The following is a 26,991-nucleotide window of genomic DNA, read 5'->3' as shown; positions in this document are numbered from 1 at the left end:
ATGTAACGATGTAACGGTGTAACAGTAAACCCCGATAAAAATGTTGTCAATAACAATTACCGTTTTCACTTCAAATAAAATTATTATCTCGTGGATCACCGTGCCCGCGGTGTGGAAACTGTGTGCTTAAATCCTTCACAGCACTTCATCCAAGTCTCCTGAAGTTTCTCCTGAAGTCACTGTGTAGTCTGCAACATAATGTTTTTAAGTTTCTTGAAGTTGAAATCATGGTGGAAGGAGGAGACGACAGCGCTCAAAACATCCATCAGCCTTCTAATAGGATGTGCATTTCTGGCAAAAATTATAATCAATATTTGCTGAGAAGTATTCGAATAATATTCAAAAATCGGTCAATCAAGAACCCCCCACGCACGCACGCACGCACACACGCATCTCGGATACACGCACACACAATGACACAGGGAGAGGCTTTTATGATTTGTATGAAATCATTCTGTTAATTTCACCAAGTGCGCCATAAACATTCAACATCAAAATTATTTCAACGTGGGCTGAGGCAGATAGGCCTACATGCGCCGAAAACAGTTGGCTATTTATTTATTTAAACACAGCCTGCATGACGGTGAACTAGACACGTCAAAAAAATAACTTCACACGGTGTGTCTTTTTACAATTTATTTGTTACCAGCATTCATAGTGTTGATCAGCAGAGAAATAGTCCGCCAAAGACGTTGTCGTCGCTTAGCAACCGAGGACGCTGGGGTTGATAAGTTACCCGACTACTTGCGGAGTGATACGAAAATCAACTTTCCTTGACAGCGGCCATTAGAATATGCTTGCAATGGTGAATTATCAAACAATTATTCACCACCAGAAGTTGTGAAGGCCCATACATTCAACAGCAATGAGAAGAGCCGTGTAATAGATAATGATAGTCACAATCATTATTCGATATTCAACGTGACTTTGACTATTTGACGATCGTTGCCCATCCCTACCTTCTAAGAGGACTAAGTCTGAAGTATGGGCATGTTTTGGGTATTTAAAATACCGCAATAGTACCGAAAACCGGGATAATTTTGGTCACAATAAACCTGAGGTTAAATTTTCTTACCGTTACATCCCTATTCTGTAGCATTACGTGTAAAAATGAGTTTACATTTATTTATTTTCCAGGAACATGTTTAGAAGCTGTTGATGTGATCAGGGTTGACATGCAAATAAAGCTTATTCACTGAAACAAACGATGACCTGAAAGGGCTCTGGTCCCTGGTAAGACGTGACTCATGTCTTAACGGTCGTGACTCCAGAGATGTATCACTGACCACTTGTTTTGCTCTGTTTTTCCTGTGTGTGTGTGTGTGTGTGTGTGTGTGTGTGTGTGTGTGTGTGTGTGTGTGTGTCTGTGTGTGTGTGTGTGTGTGTGTGTGTGTGTGTGTGTGTGTGTGTGTGTGTGTGTGTGTGTGTGTGTGTGTGTGTGTGTGTGTGTGTGTGTCCGCTTTGCAGAACCCCAACTGAAGGGCATCGTGACGAAGCTCTACAGTCGCCAGGGCTTCCACTTACAGCTACAGGCGGATGGAACCATCGATGGGACAAAAGAGGAAGACAATGGCTACAGTGAGTCTTTCTCCGCACTCCCTCCCTCCATCTCCATTGTGCCTCACACGGAGGCTGCCGTCGCCGGTGATGGCGTCCAGACATGGACCCCATCATTTGTTAAACAAACCAAATAGTTATTTATAGATGGTCAGTCGGTCCACTGACTCTCAACGAACTGCGTAACACAAATAGATTGTGTTTTGTTTCGAGATAATGAATGCAGATTCACTTCGTCTGAATTTATTCCTGATAATTTGACTCTCGACTGCGAATAAACGAATAAGCAATATGTTTGAGTTATATATCAGGACATCTGCAGTATGTAACCCTCCCAAGAAAGAAATAAACTACACAAATAGATACACAGGTCTCTTAAACACCCAGTGAACACAATGTTTGTGTAGAAGAAGCTGTTATCACGTAGTTTGTTGCAGATAGTAGTGTGTTTTCTAACCATTAGCAAGAGAACAGAAATGTCTGTTATTTCGTTAAATCCTCAGATCTCAATTGTGATTGGTGCATCCATAGGGACCCTTTAATTCGTAGGGTTCTCTTCAGGGTTCTCTTGAATCGTAGGGTTCTCTTCAGAGCGTCAGTAGGGTTCTCTTCAGGGTTCTCTTCTGAGCCTCAGTAGGGTTCTCGTCAGGGTTCTCTTCAGAACGTCTGTAGGTTCAGTGCGTCTGTAGAGTTTTCTCTAGTGTGTCCGTACGGTTCTCCAGTGCGTCCGTGGGGTTCTCCAGTGCGTCCGTGGGGTTCTCTTCAGGGTTCTCTTCAGAGCGTCCCTAGGGTTCGCCTTAGCGCCTTAGCTCACTCACATGCAGAGGAAATCTATAGCAGCCTGAACGCCATTGTTGAGCAGCTTCTTTGATCCCCTAAAATCCCTCTATAGTAAGAGGGACTTTGTTTTTATCTGCTCATTGAAACTTGACCCCCGCCCCGCCTCCCCCTCTATAATTTCATTACATCGCTACATCTCATCTAATCGCTACATCCCCCGTCTTTGTTTTCCAATGGACGGATTAAAAGTGGACATCAATGCAGGAGGCGGAGCCCACGGCCTCACACAACGGACGCATCCCTAACGGGCCCACGCAAAAAGACTCTCGGGCCAGGATGTGGATGCATATTAAATGCAGTTACAACCTTAATCCGCCTTTTCCAGGTTGTTGTTTACGCCAAAGTCGGTGTAGTGTGTTTACAGCAGGGCTGCTTCTCACGACCCGGCCCCACCACACAGCCCGCACGTGTGGACAGCTACTTCTGGAAACACGATCCCGCCCCGTCGACACAAGATCTGCGGCCCGACCCGAAACCGCATATCGTATATGCGGTAGGCTCAGGCTTTAATAGGCCTACGGTCAGAGTGCAGGTTGAAACGAGACATATGAGAGACGGATGCACCAATCACAATTGAGATCTGAGGATTTAACGAAATAACGGACATTTCTGTTCTCTGGCTAATGGTTAGAAAACACACTACTATCTGCAACAAGCTACGTGATAACAGCTTCTTCTACACAAACATTGTGTTCACTGGATGTTTAAGAGACCTGTGTATCTATTTGTGTAGTTTATTTCTTTCTTGGGAGGGTTACATACTGCAGATGTCCTGATGTATAACTCAAACATATTGCCTATTCGTTTATTCACAGTCGGGAGTCAAATTATCAGGAATAAATTCAGACGAAGTGAATCTGCATTCATTACACAAACGCAGCGATCACGTTAAAGTGATCAACCGCGGATTTGGACCATCGTGAAGGGTGGGATGGAATAATTCACTCGTATGAGGAAATGGAAGGACTATAAGTTTAAGATTGCATCTTTAAAGCCGCTGTGAATATACTAGATTCCTATTCGATGTAATAGTGCCTTAATGTTCGTATTCCAACATTTGAGTATGAATAAACGTCCCTAGATATTAGAAAGGTTTGTTGAAAGTCATTCATCATTCGTTCATCTTATCAGCGCTATTATTAGGATTGTGTGGGCGTGTCCGCAGCATCTCCCAAGCCACACCTCTGATGGTGCTGAAGGAGTATCTATTATCACCCCGTCCAACGGTGCAAGACTCTGGTTTACAGGCAGTTCATCCCAGTGTCTATCGTTGTTTTGCAAGACTCATATGGACAACTTGAAGCAAGCCCCCCAAGGTAGCTCTCGAGAGACGTGGTACCCCCCTTCTGGGATGGCTGAGTGTGCCGTAGGTGTGTAGTCCACAGAGTCCTCGTCGCTTTTGATGACTTCATTCAACACGGATGACACAGACGGGGGAGCCTTGGTTTGGATGGCAAAGAAAACCCTTCAGACTGATGACTTACAATGTGGCATGTAGGAATTTATCGGTTCTGATGATACGGGACAATCTAGATAAAGACGGATGAAATCAAGGCAATATATGGCATGTACTGAATACATGCTACATAAACACTCATCCTTTCATCCCAAAAAAAAAAAAAGTACCATACATGATTCGCACACACACGCACACGCACACGCACACGCACACACAGACACAGACACAAACAAACACACCGGTAGGACCTCATGACATACTTTAGTAAGCAGGCAAGCCAGTCTCTGGTAGGCCTGTGCTGAAATGTTGAGATCAGTGCGGCAGTACGTCTTCTCGGGTGCGTTTTTAGCTTCTTTCTCATGAAAGAAGATGAAATTAAAGAGGTCTGTCGAAAAAAGAGGAGACAGAACGAGGCTCTTTGCAGTCTCCAAAAATAGCGTTGTTAGGTGCAGGGTGCGCTTGTCTCCATGGTGATGGCAGCGCTGCGCTCTTCCGGTTAGCTAGTGTCTTGTGGTGGTGGTGGTGGTGGTGGTGTTGCTGGGAGCGGATCTACTCAGACGCACGCCTGTACATAGAGGTGGAGGGGGGGGGGGGGGGGGGGGGGGGGGTGGATGGCGGGTAGCAGCTCTTCAGAGAGCTCAGGTGTTTCTTGGAAACAAGAAGTAATGAGTTTCCCCCCTTCAGAAATCCCTGTCTGCAACCAACCGGTAATCCCTCTGAAATGAAGTGGAGGGGGCAGCTATGACTATATATAAGCCCTTAGGGCGCTTATATAGTGGAACTTTTTCACCTGTCCCAAAGTCAGGTAAATAGCCGGTCCTATCTTGAAAAGAGCCCAGTGACGCTGCGAGCGTTGGGGAATAATGTGAGCTCATCTTCCTCTCTCCGAGGGACCCTTTGCCCTGTGGCCCCTCAAGAGAGATGAGCTCACGTTGTACTGCTTCCTGTAGTCAGGCACCATCCTCTTGGGGTATTAGGAGGAAAGAATAGAGGGAGAAATAGCGAAGATAAGAAGAAGCCATACAATGGGAATCTTCTTAGACAGCAGTACCACTGAAGTGACAACGTAACAGAGAGAGACGGGGAGAGAGTGAACCAGAGAGAGAGATATGTGGTGGGACATGGAGGAGTTATATGCGCTGCTGCTGAGTGCAGAATATGCTAGCTGTGGCTGTTAACTCTAGCGCGCCAAATTAAATATGCATCCCTTTCGCTGTTGCTAAAAACAAAAGCCTGACTAAAGAGCGAGACAGGCACAATTTGAGCCCCTTAGAGCAGGGGAGAGAGGCCATCATACGTCGTCTGTAGTGCACTTGACCGAGGGGAGAAGGTGGGGTGAGGGGGGGGGGGGGGGGGCTGGGATTCATTGGTTAACCGAATTACCACAGTCGTTGACAAGCTGTGACTCACAGCGAATGTGAATGGAGCTCTATGGCGCCAGAGGGTGAGTCACTCCTTACTCGGCTATTGGCCATATAAAGGAGGATCATCCATGTCTATGTGTGGGTTTGCATGCATTTACATTAAGCCATCTTGCAGAGGCTTCCATCCATAGCGACTTACTGGTGAGGCTGAGAATAAGCACGCAATTAAAAATAGACTAACTACAAAAAATAGTGCGCATGGCCTTAGTGACTTCAACGGCAATTATTTTGTGCACGCCGAATTGGATGACTAATAGAAAGTGAATCATGGCATTCAACGGGGAGACCCCGGCGCTCCACAGGATTAATGCATTGCGTCCACACGATCAGCTGCGAACCGCTAGGCGCAGAATCGAGTGGAGAATTACCAGTCGAAGGTCCTCATCCGTTCTCGGTCAAATCACTCGGATGTTGACCTACGCTGAACGTTGGTAGCACTAAAATAACGCCACAGCCATAGATACAACACTTTATTATCACACTTTTATGTAATTAACGTCACGGAATCTGAACTCGGCGCCTTTGAGGATTAATCTGTAAGTGGGTCATTAAGTGCTGCCGGTACTTGGCACACCATTCTTAACTGGGATGCAGTGGTTGTAAAATATATCTGTTAATCGATTGAACGTTTTTCGTTTGCAAATCCGTTGCTAATTTCCCTTTCTAAAACATGGGGATCGGTTTTCAAGTGATATGACTTTCTTTGTGGGAGAAAGAATAGGAAGTCAGTCTCTCCCTCCCTATATCTATCTCTCCATCTCCTATCGACTCGATCACGACAGAGAATGTCAACAGAGAGTCAACCTCTTCGCCTGTCGGTGTGCGGATGGTGCAACTGTGAAACAGGGCTGTGGTGGGTGGATCTAGGTTCCCAGGCAGGGTACTGCCCAGTGGGGCGTCTGGGGGGGGGGGGATACAGAGATCCTGTCATACGTCACAGCCAGCCACAGCACATTTGCTGTGCATCCACAACTAACTCTCTGATTCCACTGAGCTTCCGATGCACCGTATGTTGTATGTTGTACCGGTGCGCTCTTCCTACTGTGACGTTGAACATTGGATTGTTCTTGACTGTTTCTTCCCCTTGTGTTTCTTTTTCAACAGCCATTTTCAACCTTATACCCGTGGGGCTACGAGTGGTGGCCATTCAGGGGGTTCAGACCAAACTCTACCTGGCCATGAACAGTGAAGGCTTCCTATACACATCAGTAAGTCTCTTCTACTTGCTGGTGTGTTTGCCGAAGTGTGTGAGCGTGCACGTGTGTGTGTTTGTGTGTACACGTGTCTTTACCTGACGTGAACCGCGAGGGCCTCCTATACACATCAGTAAGTCTCTTCTTCCTAGTGTGTGGGGAAACGTGTGTGAGTGTTGAGTGTGCCAAGGTGTGTATGAGCGTGTGTTCGCACGTGTGTGTGTGTGTGTGTGTGTAATCTGTGGGCGGGGTGGCCTGAGCCACCACAGCCCCGCCCTCTGTCTATCTGTGGCTGACCTTCCAATGCGACAGATAACGGCCAAAGCAATGGTTGTTTGGCAGACATCTGAGTTGCTATGGTGACGTAAGGCCTGGGCGCCAGTGGCTACACTATGTGGGCTGAATTATGCCGTGGAATACTTTTGCTTTCTGCGCCCGAGTATGGGAGCGAGAGAGAGAGAGAGGGAGAGGGAGAGGGAGAGGGAGAGAGAGAGGGAGAGAGAGAGAGAGAGAGAGAGAGAGAGAGAGAGGGAGAGGGAGAGGGAGAGAGAGAGGGAGGGAGAGAGAGAGAGAGAGAGAGGGAGAGGGGGAGAGGGAGAGGGAGAGGGAGAGGGAGAGGGAGAGGGAGAGAGAGAGGGAGAGGGAGAGAGGGAGAGGGAGAGAGAGAGAGAGGGAGAGAGAGAGAGAGAGAGAGGGAGGGAGGGAGAGAGAGGGAGAGGGAGAGGGAGAGAGAGAGAGAGAGAGAGAGAGAGAGAGAGAGAGAGAGAGAGAGAGAGAGAGGGGGAGAGGGAGAGAGAGAGAGAGAGAGAGAGAGAGAGAGAGAGAGAGAGAGAGAGAGAGAGAGAGAGAGGGAGAGGGAGAGGGAGAGGGAGAGGGAGAGAGTGTGAGAGACCAGTTACAATGCTGGATAATCAACTGCTGCTCCAGTGTCGTAGTGTTGTTCACCATACTCTGAAAGAGAGAGATGAGTGTGAGTGTTTCTGTCATCCATCGATTTTCACTACCTACATGAAGCGATAACAATATGTTTTTTGTAGATCGGTGCTCCCTCTGTATCTTTGATTACGAGTGAAAATATATGAATTATTCAGCCGGCTGACTTCAAAAACTTCCTGTCGAAATGTCATCATCTCAATGTGTGGCAGGCGTCACTGACATTACAGAGGCTGTTGTTGCTCTTTTATCTGTCAACAAACACTTGACAGATGATACCAAATTCACAACCAGGGGTCATTGCAAGATATCATATTTTGCTCTCTGTCTGATTCCGTCCCCTATCTAGCAGGCTGATGTGATACACAGGGCGCTACCACTTCATTCATTCATTCATTCATTCATCCAAACATTCCTTGTGTTGAATTAACCCTAATTAAGTATCTCTATCAAAATATTATTTATTTTATCATTATGATTTTATTGATGAGGATGATGCTGAATCACATTACTATTAGTAAAAGTTGTTATTGTAACAGCAGTAGTAGTAGTAGAGTGTTTTAAGCATATTCATTTACATATACCATGCATATATAATCCATATCCATATTTATAACATAAGCCTAATTAATGCCCTGAAATTAACCCGAGACCGGATTAAAGAAACCAAGACTGCCAACTGCTATCCTCCATCTGCAGAAGCATAGTGTTAATGAGTGCTAGCGAAGGTTGGAGGATACTTTCAAGGCAGTTGCAAAGCACGCCTGAGGGAATCGCTGGAGATATTGTAAATAAAAAGTAGATTCAATCTTACAAGCTCACACTTCACCCACATCTACTCCCCCCTCCGCACATGAACACATGAACACGCAGACGCTCCCGCAGCCACACACACCTACTCACACATACACGCAACCACAAGCACGCGTGTACAAGCGCACGCATGCACACACGCCAAAGCACACACGCTAGCACACACACACACACACATACTTAGTTTTCCACTGGCTTTAAGGATCTGATCATGGAAGCCACTAATTAACGATATGCAGCAGTTTCTTTTTCTAAATTCGTATGACACATTTGTAGCGAGCTGTCTATAGCGAGCAGTATCCGTCATTGTATTCTTGGTAGGCTGAAGACACACGATAAGCTTTATAAAATCCTCAACTTTTTCCTATAAATGCGATGACACAAGAGTGAATGTAATTACGACTTGAATTTAAGCGTTTTACTTTTAACAATGCAGTGTTTTGACTGCTTCATCGTTATTTCCTCCAACAATGCTGGTTTAAGCTTGAATGGCTACCATTAAAAGTAGATGGAGCTGTTGTACTTTTATACATGAGGCTAATCGAATTAATTTCTCGATTCAATGGATGTGTTAATCGGCTGGATCTTTATCTTGCTTATAGTCTTAAAAGTGGCTTCCCAGTCTGTCCCATAATAACAAGGCAGATTTACGAAACCTGCTTATTCTAAGTCGTCATATGCACAATGAGGAAAAACCCTCACCATAAATTAAAGAAAAACAAGCATTACATAATCAGTAAAAACATACTGGCTGACAGGAAACGTGCATAACAATGTCCTGTACAATGCCCCGAATCAGATCCCTATACTGATAAGCAATACAAACAGGAGGGTTTATCTTTTACTTTGCCTCATTCATTATATGATTTCATTTCCTTGGTGTAAGCTTTTTGTCTGAACGCGGTGTTCACCTTTGGTCAAATGCCCCAGGATGAAACCACAGTCCACTTAAATGTTGTTTAGATGCAGCTGTACATGATAAACTATAAAAAAAATAAACCATCACTGAGAACGGAGCTGAGAGGGGCGTTCATTTGACGATCACTCATAATTAAAGGTTGACTCTAATGAGGGCGCTGTGAATCTAGGAAAGGGCTTTAAGGGGACATTGGAACGTCATGAGGGACACTAAGGGAGGTAAAGGAGTGTGTCTTTGTGTGTGTGTGTGCGCATCTACCATTGAAGGAATTATATATCTTCTCAGTTAGACTTCTTTGTTATTTCTTATTTATAACTACTTTATTATTAATTTTGTGCATTTCTAGTTTAATAATTCTAAAATGAATACCTATAATAATATATAATAATTCTGATGGCAGACAAGCTCACATCGCAGTCAACGGGACATTTCATTTCCCTTTGCATCATATTTGTTTTGACCAATCAGGTTGCTGGACCAATCTCTGTGCGAGTTATTGGAAAAACACGCCCAGCCGTTGCTTAATGCATCAAAGGATCTGAAAAGGTTTCCATTCAACATCTTGTTCATCGGTCACTGTAGAAATACTCTCACACTTCTGAAAGCTTTATCTACTTAGGCTAATTTGAATTCTTAGAAAATCGCTTGCCTTTTTCGGCTTCTGCACGAATTCTGCTGCCCATAGTATAGTAGGACGGAGGGAACGAGATATGAGAGTGTGTAATATGAGGATCAGTCAGAGACAGCCACTTCGCTGCTATGTGTAATGAGATGGTTTTCCTCAATGGGAGGTAGGTATTGGGCTGAGAGCCATGCCTTCTCAACCATTCAGTCTGCCTAATGCCTTTGGTAAACACCTGCCAGTACTTTAGTGTCCCCCTCTGTTGAACTGTTATTAAATGTGTGCGGTTGCATTTGGGTCTGTTTAAGCACTATCCTATGTGTTTATTTTAGGCTTTGCAGCGAACACAAACAGACAGACACACACACGCATACACACACGCATACACACACGCATACACACACACACAAACATACACACACCAAACACACACACACATGCACACACACACATGCACACACGTACACCTGCGCACACATGCAGACACACACACACACACACACACATACACACACACACACACACACACACACACACACACACACACACACACACACACACACACACACACACACACACACACACACACACACACACACACACACGAATCAATGCTGGGTTGGAGATGGGCACCCATGCGGTTGCCTTAGTGCACTAGTTTGCCTTTTGAGTTTGCGAAGGCTTTCACTCCTCTGTTCTATGACCCAAACCAAGGGAGTATTGAGAGGCGCCTCCCTCAGGATTTGTATCTGGCCTACAGTGTTCTCTGAGCCGATGACGTTTAATTAAAAAGACCGGGGCATCGGGACATCAGGTTGTGGGATTTGCCCGGATCACGGGCGTGCGCTGTGAACGCAGCTTCTCTGACAGATTTGCTCAGGGAAACATTGAAAAGACTGTCCTATACGTGTAAAAGTAATTGATTTATGTAGCTATAGCATTGGTTTTATATTTTTTCACTCAGTAATACTGTTTTTGTGTGTGTGTGTGTGTGTGTGTATGTGTGTGTGTGTGTGTGTGTGTGTGTGTGTGTGTGTGTGTGTGTGACTGTGTGCATGCCTATAGAGGTAATATAATCACATTACTGTAATACTGCTGTACATTTGCAGTAATTACGTTGTAAAAATTGTGGAAACGTAACCTTGGCTCTCGCATCTGCTTGTAAAAAGCTTTCCCCAGCTTGTGGTTATTGGATTGAATAACGTGAGCTGGGATTACCTTTTATTCTTTCTTCCTCAATCATGCTCTCTCTCCCTCTTTTTCTCTCCCATTTTGTCTCGATCTCTCCCTCTCTCTCACTCTCTATCGCTCTCGTGCTTTCTCTCTCTCTCTCTCTCTCTCTCTCTCTCTCTCTCTCTCTCTCTCTCTCTCTCTCTCTCTCGTGCGCTCTCGTGCACTCTCGTTTTCATTTACTCTGCCGTGCTTTCTCTCCCCCCTGGTCATATACAAAGTGCACACACTATATACAGGCAGCCGTGTGTAAAAGCTTTGTTTCCTCTCCAAGAGAAGACTCTAAACGCTTTGCTCTGAAGGGCTGCCATTTTTTATGTCTCTAAATAAGATATTGGTTGGAATGTCTCTGGTTGTTCCATATATTGAGCCTTTGACCAAATTCAAAGCAAGAGCAAAAAATAAAGAAACTCTTTCTTCATTTTCTCCACTATTATTATTGTTGATATTGCGTTGGATTCAATAAAGAGTGCACAGCGGTTGCTGTTGCCATGGCTGAATGAAATAAAAGGAATGCGAGTTGAAAGTGTTGGTGTTCTTGTTATCAGGGTTGTAGTAAACCGATGAAAATCCTGGTTGACGAATCATATAAAAAATAACAATAATCATCACCTTATCTCTAGATTATTATTATCAGCCACAGTGCATTGTACTCTACCTGCTGAACTAAATATCATATAAGATCTGTTTGGAAATAGTCTGAGGTCAGCTTCTATATAAAGCGGGTCGCACACCAGACGAGCCATGGAGCGCCCCGGCCCGGAGGGCAGCAAAGCACCTAGAGAACGCACCTCGGGAGATTAGATAGTAGTTTTTGTTCTGTGTTTAGTATGATGGACCCAGGGTCTCAAGATCCCAATGAATGGCGCTTCGATTCGTGATCAGGTGCCAATTCTGATATGTTCCCACTCAAAGCTTATCAAGAGTTGAACACGAAGGTTGACAAAGAATCGCAGACAACATTAAATTATAATAGAACTTATGCCTTACGATTTTAGATGATCTGCCTACATAATTGTAAGTACGACTAGTATTCTCGTCAAGTTGGGCAAGTTTAAAGGTGTGAAAAACAGGGTGTTTGGACCTCCTGTCTTATAAGTCTTACATTCTATCGAACCATAGGATTATTAAAACAGAAACTACGGAGCCTTCAACATTATTTCTATTCATAATTCATGTTATTTCTAACGCAATACAGGCTATCAGTCAAAAATAAAACATATCGGTGGGCATATGTCCCTCCCAGCCCTGGAAATATTGGATTAAGAAGCGCTTTTTGAATATCAAGTGCATATCGACCCACCCATCTACCTACCGACCGGACCTTGACAGCCCTTCTCAGAATACATCCATGCCTTCGGGCTTTAGCTATGTTCTCCCTGGTAGTGGTTTGCAAGATATCATGTAAGTGCCGACCTGTCTCTCTGTCTCTCAGCCCGTCCGTCCTAGCCATGCATGCTCTGACTCATTCCGGGGAAAGCCCCATCATGGGGGAGGTGGGACTGGGAGGATGAGCGGGGGTAGGTGGTTAGTGTGTGGGGTTCTGCGGGATACCCTGCACCCCGCCCCCCCCCCCCCCCCCCCCCCCCCCCCCACTGTATCCCGAGGAAGTGCGTCAGAGCATCCCCTGCTTCGTGACTGCAGCAGACGATCCCCCCACAGCGAGACAGCAGGTGGAGAGTGCGGGAGGGGGGGGGGGGGTTTGCCCATGCAAGTGTGTGTCTACATGTTTGTGTTTCCATTCCATTTCCATTAAGGGCATTTAGCAGACGCTTTTATCCAAATGGACTTACAATAAGTACATTTGTCAAAAGAAAGAGGAACAATAAATCGCTGTCTGTACATTAAAGGTGTGAAGTGTTGGGGAATGCACATTTGTGTATTATGTACTGTGCACCGTGCTGCCCCACGGCTTATCAAGCAATATTTACACTGATGTTGTATGAAACACAATGGCCTTAGCTTAGGACTAATTGTACTCACACAATATTTTTGTGTGATCGCCTGCGTGCCTGACTATTATGCAACAGAACGCGACCAGCTGTGCACCATTTGGACAAAAGGATTGTCATGACGGCATTTTCAAAGTAAAAGCCCATTTGGTGTAAGCACATCCTTTAAAGTCCATTTAGCTAAACCACTCATCCAGAGTCCCACAGGCTAAGCCAAATGACCGGACAGGCTTTGTTTGAATGCAGATAGCTTTCTGCTGGTCATGACTTTGTATTTAATTATTCTTGCTCATTTTTGCCATCGTTGGCATGACATTGGTCTTTTCTTTCACTGTGCGGCCACTTCGGCTGAACAACCCCTTTCAAATGAAGTACATGCTGTTGGAGGGCAGTCAAGGGAATCTCATAGTGATTGTCGCTTTCCCACTTCATTGGAAAGCGGCTCCCCTCCAGTCGGTTGGCATCTCTCTCCTTTAGACTCAGATTCTCACAGCAGACGACTGTCTCCGGCCGGTACTGTCTCCAGGCGATGGACACACTCCCATCGCTTCTTGGCTCCTTAGAGGTGTCTGCCTTTGTGTCGAGCTGTGCGTAATTCATTAAAAGCCCCCTTGGTTCTCTCCAGGGTAAAAGGGTGGTCCGGCAGGATCTTCATTAGAGGTGGAGAGAAACTCCTGGCTCCAGAGGTGAACAGCTTTTAGTTATTAGCCCTGGTAACTGATGGAAGGAGAGGGGCAGAGGGAGAGAGACTAAGGGGAACTTGGGGATGAAGATAGTGAAAGCAGGAAGGGAAAGGAAGACATATTAAAAAAATAAAACGGGGACAATGTGAGCAATATGTGTGTTCAGGATTATTATGGATTTTTATTATGTCCTATTGTGGAGGGGGAGCACACGATATTGGTGAATTATTGTTTGTTTTTCCTTTTCCATTAAAGAGGTATCGATCCCATCTTCTGTTTGTGTGTCTGAGAGGAATGGATACGACAAGCAGGTCACTTTGGGAGGAAACCACATTCAAACATTACAGTTCTTGACCACAAACACTGATATTAACATGCATAAAACCACCATGTCAAAAATACATTGAAGGTTCATCTTGATAAATTGAACATTTAAAAACATTACATTGAATGGAGATATGCATTCAAATTAAGATGTTGTATACTGTACAGCGAAATACATTAGACAGTACATGATAATGCATTTTATTAATACATTATAGTCACATTATAGCACTTTATAAAATGTACCTAATGCATTTGATTCAGTTGGTATCGTGTAAAACATGACAGCAGCTCAGCTGTCCTGCTCTTACTTTGTGTCTGAGATAATCTCTATGTTAGCCTAATGGTTGGCCAGCATTGTTATTGTTAATGTCATCATCATAATTACAGTTAATGACCACTCACAGGATAGAATCGTGTCTTTAATCCGAACCAATGCAGAGTACAGATTTGTGTTTGGGTTGAGCGGTTTTAATTGGAGTCTAATGGATCCGACCTACAAGCCTTCTGCATTAGCCCTGTGTGCCAGCCATGGTTTTGTAAACAGCAACAGCACCCAAGGTAATCTCTACTAAAATAGGAAAACTCCAATCTAATGAGCGATATTGGGACACCATCAACCGCCCAAATTAATTCTGTTTATTAGAACACACATTGGGATTAGTGAGGGTTTTCTTTCCCGAAGACCCTATATTCTGTGTGTTGTGTATGTCTGATACACGTGTGAAAGTCTGTGTCCTGTGAATGAATGAAATGCATCATAGATCTTAATTGTGAAGTGAGAAGTTGTGTATGTGTGTGTGTGTGTGTGTGTGTGTGTGCGTGTGTGTGTGTGTGTGTGTGTGTGTATATGTGTTTTTGTGCTTGGGTGTGAGAGAGAATACAGACAACCCAGATGGAAGGTATTATGTACATATCAATTGTTCATCATTATTATTTATGTATTATTATGAATGGGCCAATGATATGCATCTAAAGTATGAACTCTGTGATTAGCTCTCTGAATGTGTAGCCTACTTACTGTAATTACTGTAATGGGATGATTATGTTTTTAAGACCCTGTTTGCAAAGAGCATCTAGGCCATGCAAGCGGCTATTTAAGCCCTTTCGCATGCGCTCAGACAAAGTGAAAGACGAAGCGGAGAGCATAGAGTTAACTGAGAACCGAGCCACAGTGCTCCCTATGGGCACGGATTGAGGTTCCGATCAAACACACATTCACAGCCTGCGGTATACACTGATTCAATGGCAACAGCCCAGAACAGACTATCACACATCACATAGATGATTACGTATGTGGCTCTAAGGGCACTTTTCTGCCGCCCAAGCTCGTGTTAGGTAATGGAGAAAGTCTCACATTTTCTCTCAGCTTCAACAGCCATGCAGTTGGATGAACTAGTCTGACTAACGGTGTGAAATCTGATCCATAGCGAAAGACTTTTGCGCTTAGACTGCATTGCGTCTTGGCGTCCTGTTTAGCTTCCCTGGTGATTTTAGCTTTTGGAAGAGCTATCAGCTAGTCCGCCCTCCTCCCGTGTGCTAGCAGATTAGCTCGAACGCAGAGCTGAGCTAACAGGAAGCTATCTGTAGAGGACATGAGTCATTAGCTGCCTGTGTCTTGGGGGTGCCACACCTTTTGACTTGGCTCTGATCTCTTTATCTTTTTGTCTACAGTCAATTAAAGTTGATGTGTTCAGCCCTTAATAACAGTCTCAATGATAGGATAGTGTGGCTAGGGTGTTTGACTCCCCGCCTTTAGGTTCTGCATGTCTAAGCATCGCTTTAAGTGTAGTGCACGAAGCAATCTCTCGCTACCCCAATTAGCCTATTAACCTTTAAAACATGGCGAGTAACATTTGCATGTGTTTACACACCAGGGATTTTTTTTGTCAATTGCACTGCCAAACTAACAGGGACACACAGCGTTTACTTTTGCCTGCCCTTTCTACATTTTCAGATGAGGAAAAATGTTGATATTATTCAATTTACAGGGTTTGTATTGTGCACTGATGCTTATGTAGACGTCTGGAATGGCAATCCTGTTTAAGAAAAAGCATAAAATATAACCAATGGCAAGGATCTGTAACCCCTTGTGACATGTATCTGAATTCACTCGCAGTTGCTTTGTGTGCCATTGGCTTGTTACTGACTAAAAACTAAACTGGCCAATTATAAAACAATGCCTCGTAAGGGCAAACATTCTGAACCCAGAGTGGATCAGAGAGGCTTATGGGTGAGAAAGAACCAAAATATCCATTAGTTATGTCCTTGAAAGCAGCTTTTTGTTATCTTTTCAAATGGGGGGGTCATCGGGCTCGGATAAATATAAAGAATAGCAAAACACCTTCGTTTGTCTCCTTTTTTCAAACGAAAACAAAAATAACTGAAAGGACCCAATCAAAAGAAACTCGAGAACGCTTGCAACAATTCCTTCCCCAGCCGGTGTACGTTTGCCTCCAGCAGCAATATCAAACCTGTTATGACACTCTGAATGGCGAGTTGGTTCCGGGGGACATATGGCCCACTTGCACTCTCCAGGTGACTATTAGCAGCCAGAGATGGGATATTGGTCTCGTGGCTGACCGCCACCCAGAGGCCTTGCATACTCCACCCCAACAGCTTCCACGGGATTAGTACCCCATGCTAGGAACAGACGGAGCTCCGTCCGCACGTTGTCCAGAGCTGCGCTTGTACGGCATTGATTGGCAGTGATTCATACTAATGAGACCATTTGATGTCCTACCTAAGCCCTGCATGGCTTTCAGGTCAGTGTTTATTCCTGGGTTGTCTGTACCTCAAGGTACCTGACCTGTTTGCTTCCTGGGTGGGTTCAAGTAAAGTCTTTTTCTTCTTGTTTGTTACCTGAGGGTCTACCTGCCCTGGATCTCTGGCCTATTTTCTGCAGTGCAAACCTTGGGTTTACATGAGATGATTCTGTAGACAAGTATTCCTCCTTTTTTTTTTGTTAAATGATAACACGGTAATGAAGAGTAGCTCACATTGCCTGGCCTGTTAATGGATGTCCTCCACACAGAAACGGACACACACACGGACACCGATTCACAAACACACACACACACACACACACACACACACACACACACACACACACACACACACACACACACACACACACACACACACACACACACACACACCCCCTTCACGGAAATTCCACAAATTGGACATGTCACACATGGAGAACTCTCCCACACACACACACACACACACACACACACACACACACACACACACACACACACACACACACACACCCTTATCGGAAGTCTCACAAATTGGACATGTCACAAAGGGAGAACTCTCTCCCACGCACACACACATGCCCACACATGCACACAGACACACAGACACGCACTAACAGTGCAGGCTGTTACCTCTGGGGAGATTTGCGGCAGTCCCACCAGTGTACCGCTAATGGTCCCTCGCTCCTCTAAAGGCGCTGGTGTCTTGGGCCTACCCAGGGACAAAAAACACAACCAGGAGATAGAAAGCCAGGGAAAAGTGGATAGAGATGGACGATCAATTCAGACGTCTCCACCTATAGTATCCCATGCTCACAGGAGATGAGCTGGCTAGAGATTATTAATGAATGGTAGACACCTCAACATGCTTTGATAAACAACTCAACACACTTCTGCAACCACAGGCTTCTTGCACCTCTTGTTATACATGTGTTTGAACTCCCAAGTGTGCGAGGTTAGGTCCCGAGAAACAGTCCGGTAAAACATAAGCAAGTATGGTTGATACTCCCCAGACAAATTTCTTTTATCTGGAACCTAGAAGAGAAGCCCCACTGACAAAGATCATGAATCGTCTCGTACATAATTTAAAATAGGAAGCACAATGGCCAAGTAAGGCCGATCCGGGATCTTGAATGTTTTATTAATAGTCCATCGCTATCTATCGTCTCTCTTTAATCAGCGTCATGGAGAACTACATTATTCACTACGGCAAATGGAACGAATAGATTTGCAGCCCTTGGAGAGATGTGAATATTGAGTAAGAGGCCTGGGTCTATTACATGAATCTGTGTAGTGCTTTACACACCGCCGCTAGATCGGTGCACTCAGAAGTAATGAAGAGTTACATTTCACCGGGTAGGATCAGAGGCCTTGAGGCCAGAGGCGCATGACATGGCAGGTTTCAGGGATTAGACGGGTCCGAAACTAAACTACTCCTACACTTCTGCACCCCTGGTCTAACTCGAACTATCTCTGCGGGCCCTATCTTGCATCCGGCGCAATTGACTTAATCACTGGCGCATATGTCGTTGCTAGTTTACTGGCGCAGAGCGTGCTTTTCCCTCCTGCTCCACGCGTCGGTAAATTAAGGAATGATCTTGCGCCCCAAGGGGCGGCTCGGCGAAAGGAGGAGGCGTGTTCTGGCGCAAACGTCCCTGGTGCTATTTTGCCGTTTCATAAACCACTTGCGCCACAAACCAGAAAATACCTGGTTTAAATTCAGTGGCGCGTTGTTCAGATGCTTTTGTAAGGGCGCATGCATAATGTTGTTTGTGCACCTCGCGCATACACTTTGCTTCTCTCATCTACCTAGCCACACATTCTTGGTAAATTATTTGGGAAAGAACAGCTGAAACAGCGGTAATAAGTTGTACTTTTAAATCAATGCATCTGCAAACACCGTACACATATTTTCTTGACACAGACATCGTGTACATGCCCATAACATTTAGGAGTGATGAGTATTTGATCTTGAGAAAACATTGTTTTACCGCGAGTGAGTGTTAAAAAGAATGAATGAATGCGGGCGCGCGTGTGTGTATGTGCACACACACGCGCGTGCGGGCCCGCGTGTGTGCGTCCATCTGCTTCAACACACGCAAACTAAACACGTAACGCACAATACAGTCCATGGCAATGTATATTAACGTGGGAACACATGCATATTATGAACACAAGTCGATAACGATAATGCATACAATACTGATAAGAAACGATGTTTATAATGTATTGCGTATATATCATTGAATAGAACCACAGTTGCCGCATATCATATGTTATATCATATACGTTTTCTTTGCCGAAATTCATTTGAGGACTCAGTATTTCTGAAGTTGTGGAAGAAAACCTTATTCCATGTGTGAATTAGGCCATATTATTTGGCTATAAACTGAGCCATTTGCAATTTGAAATTCATGTGCATCTGTCTCATCGGAGACTGCAGACGCGCTGTCAAAATATCAACTCGTCAGATTTAAATGTGCTCATGGCTCATTTTTTGAATGTATATTACGGACATACCGGCCAGAAATTTTATGGAGGGGAGGAGTCTCGGAGGAAAAACGGACATTATGGAGAATCACATAGGAATGAATCATGGACTTTCGGCCGGAGACGGTTGGATCGCATACGAGAATGTACGTATGTGGAAACGAGGCGTTAAAATAAGGCCCTGCGTGTCTCTCGTCATCTTTCTCTCCGTATCTGTCTTTCACTCTATCTCGCTCTGTGTCTTTCTCTCTCTGTTCAACTTAGTCAAAGGACTTTATGGCAATAGGCTTAGCACATAAAAATGAAAATTATACAGAAAGAAAGTTAATAATGAAGAGCAATATGTAGTACGATAACATTAAAGAAATGTATCCATCCCCTCTCTATCTCTATTCAGTTCATTTCCATTTCAGTTAAAAGGCTTTATTGGCATGGGAGAGGTGTATTCATACTGCCAAAGACAGTGAAAAGTAATATAAGGTAAGGAGAAACTTCAGTAGGGAATTCAACACGACACCCGTGTAAAATCCTCTCCCTCTGTCTCTCTCTCTCCCCCCCCCCTCCAGGAACACTTTACACCGGAGTGTAAGTTCAAGGAGTCGGTGTTTGAGAACTACTACGTGACGTACTCGTCGATGATCTACCGGCAGCAGCAGTCGGGACGGGGCTGGTACCTCGGCCTGAACAAGGAGGGCGAGATCATGAAGGGGAACCACGTGAAGAAGAACAAGCCAGCAGCCCACTTCCTCCCAAAACCCCTGAAAGGTACGCACCACACCGTCTTAACACCTTGAGCGTCGTCTACCACAAAAAAACAATTTAGAGGCCATTTATATCAAGAGTACTCCATTCTACTCCTAGGGAGATCGTCCTTTTTATCCCCCAGTTCAGCATCACATTTTTGTTTTTCTAAGCATCGAACTTCAAGGGAAAACAAACAATTTCAAGCTTTTCCCTTGAATAATTGTCCCCAGGTCCTCAAACCGAACAGGTCCCCAAAAATCCAAACCCATTTGAACAGAAAGCACCAGGGTTATTTCCTGTTAAAATGGGTTTGGTTTTTTCCTTCCTCTAAAGGAAATTGCTCTCTCTGCCCCTTCTCGCCGTTTTGCTAACTTGTTAGAAGATTAAGGGTGGTGGTAGTGGATCATGTTGTTATGCACCGCTAGCTCCACTCTCCTACGGTGTGTGTATGTTCCCCACAGGTCACACCTCACTGAAAAACGGTGAATAATATGATTCACAGCCCCACTGTCTGTGTCAGTGGAGCAGCATGAGAAATAAAGTTGCACACTTTGAATGCAGCCAGCTGCTGCTTTAGTCCACGATAGTGGAATAGAAAACCATGGAAAGCAAAAAGCCCCAGTTATTGTAAGGTGGCCATGTCTTTTAGGAGGGGGGGGGGAGGAGAGTGTAGGGCAAGGGGAGGGAAACGGTGGTGTTGTCTGTGTTGAGAAAGAGTTGTGCTTTCATCTTCCACAAACCTCTCACAGAGAGGGATAGAGAGAGTAAGGCGGTTTTTGGTTCCAGGGAGATGAAAGCAACACACAATTACATCCGAGGAAGAAAGGAACACAAACACATCAACCCAAAAAATAAATAAAGTAAAAAAAGACTGAAATAATAACAATGTCTGCTATTGTGATCGTTTTCAAACCCGGCTATTCCCCCAGTTGTTTTATTTGTTGGTTTATGAAACTGTCAGTTTTAGTGCAGTGTTGCTTTGTGCCGTCTTCTGTACGGTTTACAAATATATTTACATACAACTGTATTGATCCTCAAATGTGAGCTCCGAAGTATAGCTTTTATACACAAAACAAAGAAAAAAAGTACTGAATTGTACATAACATGGCTGTTTGGGAGACAACAACTCGTTTTTTTAAAACATGGCAGCACGGTTGTGTCCTTCGGCTTAGGATTCACACTCGGTCAGGCATTGCGGTGGGTTTGCGGCGGTTTAAACACACTGCCTCAGTCCAAATGACCGCTCGGACGTTTTCGCCACAAAGCCAGATTTGGTCTGCATATGCCCTTTGTTCCAACAATCGTTTTTCAATTCTGTTTAGCTACACAAGTTTTTCCGGAGACTGCCAAAGAGAGCGAAAATGAAATCAGGCTGAAAAAAGAAAAGGGGGATATACAATCAGCAGAGTCATTTCTCCTTGCTTTTATTGACAGTTGTCATGTATTGTGGACATACGGTTGGGAGGTTAATTGTGTTACCCAAAGTTGGTAAATGTCAACAGCCAAATTAAAAGGACAGCTTAAATCTTTAAAGATTTTCAATTAGTTGAATGTCCCAGGAGACATTTTATTGATCGATATAACAATGTTAGTGCCCCCGGTAAAATCCCCCAAGATTCAATTTGCCATTTAAGTTAGAACAACGCAATCTCCATCATTCTGTGGTCGTCATAACGTCCCCTTTGCGACAGATTGTTGTCGTTTTTGTTCATGCTAGCTCGATGTCTAGCCGATGAAAAGACATCATTTTTAATGTTGCCGTTTTGAATGCTGTAGCGCGTACGTGGTTTCACAGACCATGTGTGAAAGTTATAGCCTTTAATAGGAAATTTGGGGAACATGGCTGAGCATTGTGTTGATGCAGCTTGAAGAAACAGGGAGAAGGGAGAAAGAGTGAAAGTAATAAAAAGTCATGACTGATGCCTTTGAGAAAAGCTTGCTTAAGAGTTGTAACCTGCTCTTATGGATCTGGGGGGAGAAAGAAGATTGGGTAATAGAGAGCTGTACCCGACGTCAATGGAAAGGAGGAAGGGAATAAAGGAGGAGGAATCCCTTTGGTTCTCATCGGGATTCGGCAGTGGTGTGACAGGGTGCCAATTAAGGATCTTTCTCCTCATTGGATACACCGTTCACAAGGCGCTTCTCACCCCCCCCCCCCCCCCCCCCCCCCCCCACACACACACTGGTTACAGTTCAGCAGTCTCGGCATCAGCATCCGCCAATTTTAAAACTGTCTTCATCCCACCCTCCCTCTCTATTTCTCTCTCTCCCTCTCTATTTCTCTCTCTCCCTCTCTATTTCTCTCTCTCCCTCTCTCTCTCTCTCCCTCTCTATTTCTCTCTCTCTCTCTCTCGCTCTCCCTCGCTCTCTCTCGCTCTCTCTCTCTCTCTCTCTCGCTCTCTCTCTCTCTCTCGCTCTCCCTCGCTCTCTCTCTCTCTCTCTCGCTCTCTCTCACTCTCTCTCGCTCTCTCTTTCTCCTCACCCGTCGCCAGTCATCTTGGTGTGTGTGTGTGTGTGTGTGTGTGTGTGTGTGTGTGTGTGTGTGTGTGGGAGTGAGCTTGAAGGTCTGCGTCTGTCAAACACCACCTGGGGGAGAACGGAGACCTCTCGAAACTCTTTTGGAACATCGTGTTGACACGGTGCGGAGGTCCCGATGAATAGAGCCTTTCTGTTGGCTGTCAGCCGCGAGAGTGGTCAAAGTGGAGACAGGGGGGGTGTAGATGTCGATGGGAGTGTTTGCCTGAGAGCGTTTCAGGAGGAGAGAGGATGATCCTTACAACGAAGACGATCGCCGTTGGAATCGCAAGATGCCGTCGTCAGTTAGAACCGAGGTTTCGATCTATCTTCTGTCCGATGGATGACTTTGCCCGGAACACACTACGAAAAATGTGATTCGCCAAGCATCCACCTCAGGTCTGCTGTTTCAGCCACACAGTCCCAAAGGAGCAGATATCTAATGGCATTCTATGTATAAGGAGGCTGCGCCCATGTTCCTCAGAGTACTGACATGTCTTCTGAAGAAAGAAAATATGCTGGCTGAGACATAAAGAGAAAGCCAAGGCTGCATGCCCAGCAAAGCTACCCTCCCAGGCGTCGGAAATTATTATGTCACACTGTGGCACCTGAGTTCACCTGAAAAAACAAAAAAGCCACCTGCATGAACTGTTGTCTCTGTCAGATCTGCAGCCCGTATGTTATTGTATGGATCGGATCTATCTATAGAACGTGCTCGCTATTGTTTTGCAAAGCAGATGGCGATGCTGAGTTGACATTTTTCAGTCTGCCGTTGTTGTTGTCAGTTGGCAGGTTTCTAAGCTGTTTTTCTCACCATCTTCTTCTTTTCCCGCTTCTTCTTCTACTTCTTCTTCTTCTTCTTCTTCTTCTTCTTCTTCTTCTTCTTCTTCTTCTTCTTCTTCTCCCTCTGTGGTGTCTGCTCTGAACCCCAACAGTGGCCATGTACAGGGAGCCCTCCCTCCACGACCTGACGGAGTTCTCTCGCTCCGGCAGTGGCACGCCCACCAAGAGCCGAAGTGCGTCCGCCATGCTCAACGGCGGCAAGGCGGTGAGCCAGAACGAGTCCACGTAGCCCGGCTCCGGCCCAGAGTAACAAAAGAAACAACCAACCCAGGCACCAAACCACGAATACCTTACCTCCAGCAGAGCGTGCATCCAAGCCGAATTCGTCGATCTCCGATCAGTGATTCAGGGCTAGTTACAGCAGAACATCACACATCACCCACACACACTTACGTACACACACCCACACACACACCCGCCATCATCTGACAAAACAATTGGCACACTATCATGGTCAGTCTTCATTCCTTCTGAAAGAAAAAAAAAGAGAAAAAAAAAAAGACATCATTTGTAAACCATATATGAAACATTGTAGAGAAAAACAACTGCCCTCAGGGGCTTGCATATTTCTTCCTTCTATTGGTCTATCTATATTTAGTGATGACTGGTAAGCTCATCTTAATATCTCCTTGATATCGTTTCATCTTATCGTCTTTTGGACAACCACTTTTTCTTTGTTAGTCTCACTTAGGTCATTGAGACACAAACCATTTTGGGAGACAGTAACTGGAGGCGAAGGGAAGACGCTGCCAAGGGCAGCCGGTAAATGGGTATAAAACCCTGGTGTGGCATGGGGGGGCGAAGCAGAGACAGGTACACGACGCAGTAGTACCCATGGCCATAGCCTCCCCCACCCCCTCCTCCCCCCCCCTCTCCCCGATCAAGCTTCCTGTGAGTAGGAAGCCTGTAGCCCCCACGACCCCCCACTGCGGCACAGCCTTGCGTAGAAGGGGCGGCGGCTAGCCCAGACGGTAGCTCTCGTGCGCTTCTCATGCACATGCACGTGCTCGGAGACTCGGCTCACTAGCATGGGAATAGAAAGAACTAGGAGGAAAACAATGATTAGATCCCTGTGTTGAGCTGACGTGACTTGTAAAGGGATACTGCAGTTGTTCTCGCCGTTCTGTTTGATTATTGATTTGTACGCCACGGCCGCACCTTGCTTTTGCTAATTTTCAATTTGTATTAGCCGAGAACTGTTTATTTTTATTAATATCGACCCCGGTTCCCCTCGCAGCCCTCGCAGTATTCATGTTTTATTCATGTTTGTTACGTCGCTGTTCCGCCATGACAATGGGTTCCAGCACACAAAAGACAGAACAGAAACAGAGTGTCCCTTTAAAGCAGTAATAAAACTAAAAACCCAAGCCAGTGCAGAGCCGCAGCTCGGCTTCCTTTTCCTTTTGCCGTCCAGTCGTATCGCGTTTGATGAGGGAAATATTAAGGCGTTTAAATAATGATGAAGTGAGGATCTGGAAGATGGAGGGATTTTGAAGCTGTTTGACGTGGTGACAGTTGGTTGCTCAAGTGTTGCGGAAGCTTTCGTCGGTTGGTGCGAGTTCAGTGTTGTTCCCATTTCCCTTGTGTTTTTCCTGCGTCGAGATGTCCGTCCTTCCGCCCTCATGTCCCTGTGGTGTGTCTCTCCCCCCCCCCCGTGCTTGTGTTAACCTCTGACCCCCTCTGTCCCCCCTCCCCCCTCCTTCCCAACTTTAGTAAACTTTTTCCTTGTTTTTCATCTCCGACCATAGCGGTATGGCTCGAGAAGATAAACCTCCCAGGACTCTTGGCACGTGTTTGAGTAACTTCAATGTGGTGACGATTTTCTATATTAAAAAAAAGTGAAAAACTGACTGTGGAATTTTAGGTGGCTTAACATTTTATAGGGGTATGTCATATTTGTTAAAGTAAAATCAATTAAAACGATAAAATGCATAAAAATATTAAATACAAAAAAAGAGAGAGGCTCTTCCTTTTTTCTCGCACAGGACTTGTACAAACACACCCATGTACAAAGGAGGACCCCTTTTGTGGGCCACGTACTTTTACCCTTTCGGCTACATAGCGTCTTTACGGTACATGCTTCTGGGGGGGGGTCCAGTGGATGGGCCGGGGTGGGGGGGAGGGGGGAGGGTACTCTTTTGGCTTCCTCTGGAGGCGGGGCTTTTAAAAAGGTTGAATCTACCTGTTGCATGGGAGAGAGCAGGGCATTCTGGTCTAGAGCTGCATGATGTAGGCAATGTGTATTAAACCCCATGTCGGAAGCTGTGTTCCAAACTACCAGGCCGAAACAACCGATTAAGACAACATGTACAGGCAGGTGATACCGGGGCTGTCTGATACCTTCCAGTTGTTCATTATTTGTTGTATACACAAAATGCACTGAATAAAATGTTTATATTAAGATATACTTTTAAAACGTGTCCCTTTTACTTTTTCTGTGTGTGTGTGTGTGTGTGTGTGTGTGTGTGTGTGTGTGTGTGTGTGTGTGTGTGTGTGTGTGTGTGTGTGTGTGTGTGTGTGTGTGTGTGTGTTTGTGTGCGTGCGTGCGTGCGTGCGTGCGTGCGTGCGTGCGTGCGTGCGTGCGTGCGTGCGTGCGTGCGTGCGTGCGCGTGTGTGTGTGTGTGTGTGTGTGTACATGCATGATCCCCTGCCTATGGCTCAACTAGGTGGAGCCGAATGCAGGTAGGTAACCCCCTGTCAGAGAGCAACCTCCTCTTCCACTGGAGATAACGACCACAGACACCTTGGGATATAGCTCTCTGTCGCCGCGGAAACACTACACAAATTGAGTGTCACGGTGTGCGTGTGTAACTGCGTAGTAAAGAAAAATAAAGTAGCAAAATATACACGACAATGTCAACAATAGCAAAATAAATAAAAATAATAATTAAATAAAGCGCTGGCATGTATTATAAAGTGTAGGGGTGCAAAAGTAACAGCATACTTGAATGTGAAGGTTATTGAGTATTGTGCACCTGAAGAAGTGTATGTGAAAGGGAGTGTGTTACCTGTGTGTGATTGTGTGTGTGTGTGTGTGTGTGTGTGTGTGTGTGTGTGTGTGTGTGTTTGTGTTTGTGTGTGTGTGCGTGAGAGAGAAGCTGGTGCTGTATTCAAGTATGATTAGCCCTGATCCCTTGAGAAACAAATGAACGTAGATTTGTCCGGCTCTCTGCTCGGAAAGCCTGAGGAAGCGCAGGCTTTTAATTGCCTACAGAGTCACGCTCGGTGCTCCCGCCCCTCCAGTCAATATCTTCTGGGTATACGCAGCTTATAGCCGCCGTATGTTGTAAATTTACGTACCTTTCCACAGAAACAAGGTCTGTTTCAACATTACACATAAACGTGATCTCAGAGGATATTTTAGATTTGCCCCGCTCAAGCCAAAAGACATCAAGTAAGAATACAGTAGAATCAACAATACAAATAGAAAATACAGCATAAATAGAATCGATACTTATAAGCACATTTTGACCCATCCAACACACCAATTTTATGTGATGGTTATCAGGGTGACACTTTGTTTCCCTATGGCCCCGCCCAGATAATAAAAACCTCATAATTGGCCGACTATATGACTTAAAAGAGGGAGAAGTTGAGTCTCTGTGTGACTCATTATGTTTTCACATCCCATCCCAGACACTTCCTGGGTGTTCCCCTCTCAATGAAGACCATCGTTTGTGGGCTCAGCC

The 26,991-nt window shown here is 45.2% G+C and overlaps 1 protein-coding gene across 7 annotated transcripts in view; it reads left to right on the top strand.

The window, feature by feature from the left end:
- The window catches only part of fgf13a (fibroblast growth factor 13a), an 89,497-nt gene extending 63,779 nt beyond the window's left edge, over positions 1–25,718 (top strand). For 6 of the 7 annotated variants that reach the window (XM_030368835.1, XM_030368834.1, XM_030368833.1 and 3 more), the window contains 4 exons: positions 1,468–1,578; positions 6,385–6,488; positions 19,768–19,966; positions 23,395–23,820. In XM_030368835.1, the coding sequence (XP_030224695.1) occupies positions 1,468–1,578; positions 6,385–6,488; positions 19,768–19,966; positions 23,395–23,531 (551 nt within the window). In that variant the 3' untranslated portion in view covers positions 23,532–23,820. Of the gene's footprint in view, positions 1–1,467; positions 1,579–6,384; positions 6,489–19,767; positions 19,967–23,394 lie in introns of all 7 variants that reach the window. The other variant, XM_030368839.1, reaches the window with a different exon arrangement.
- The last annotated feature ends 1,273 nt before the right edge of the window (positions 25,719–26,991 follow it).

This window comes from Gadus morhua, chromosome 10, assembly GCF_902167405.1.
Source record: "Gadus morhua chromosome 10, gadMor3.0, whole genome shotgun sequence".
Lineage (NCBI taxonomy): Eukaryota > Metazoa > Chordata > Actinopteri > Gadiformes > Gadidae > Gadus > Gadus morhua.
This window is presented reverse-complemented; position numbering and strand designations above follow the sequence as displayed.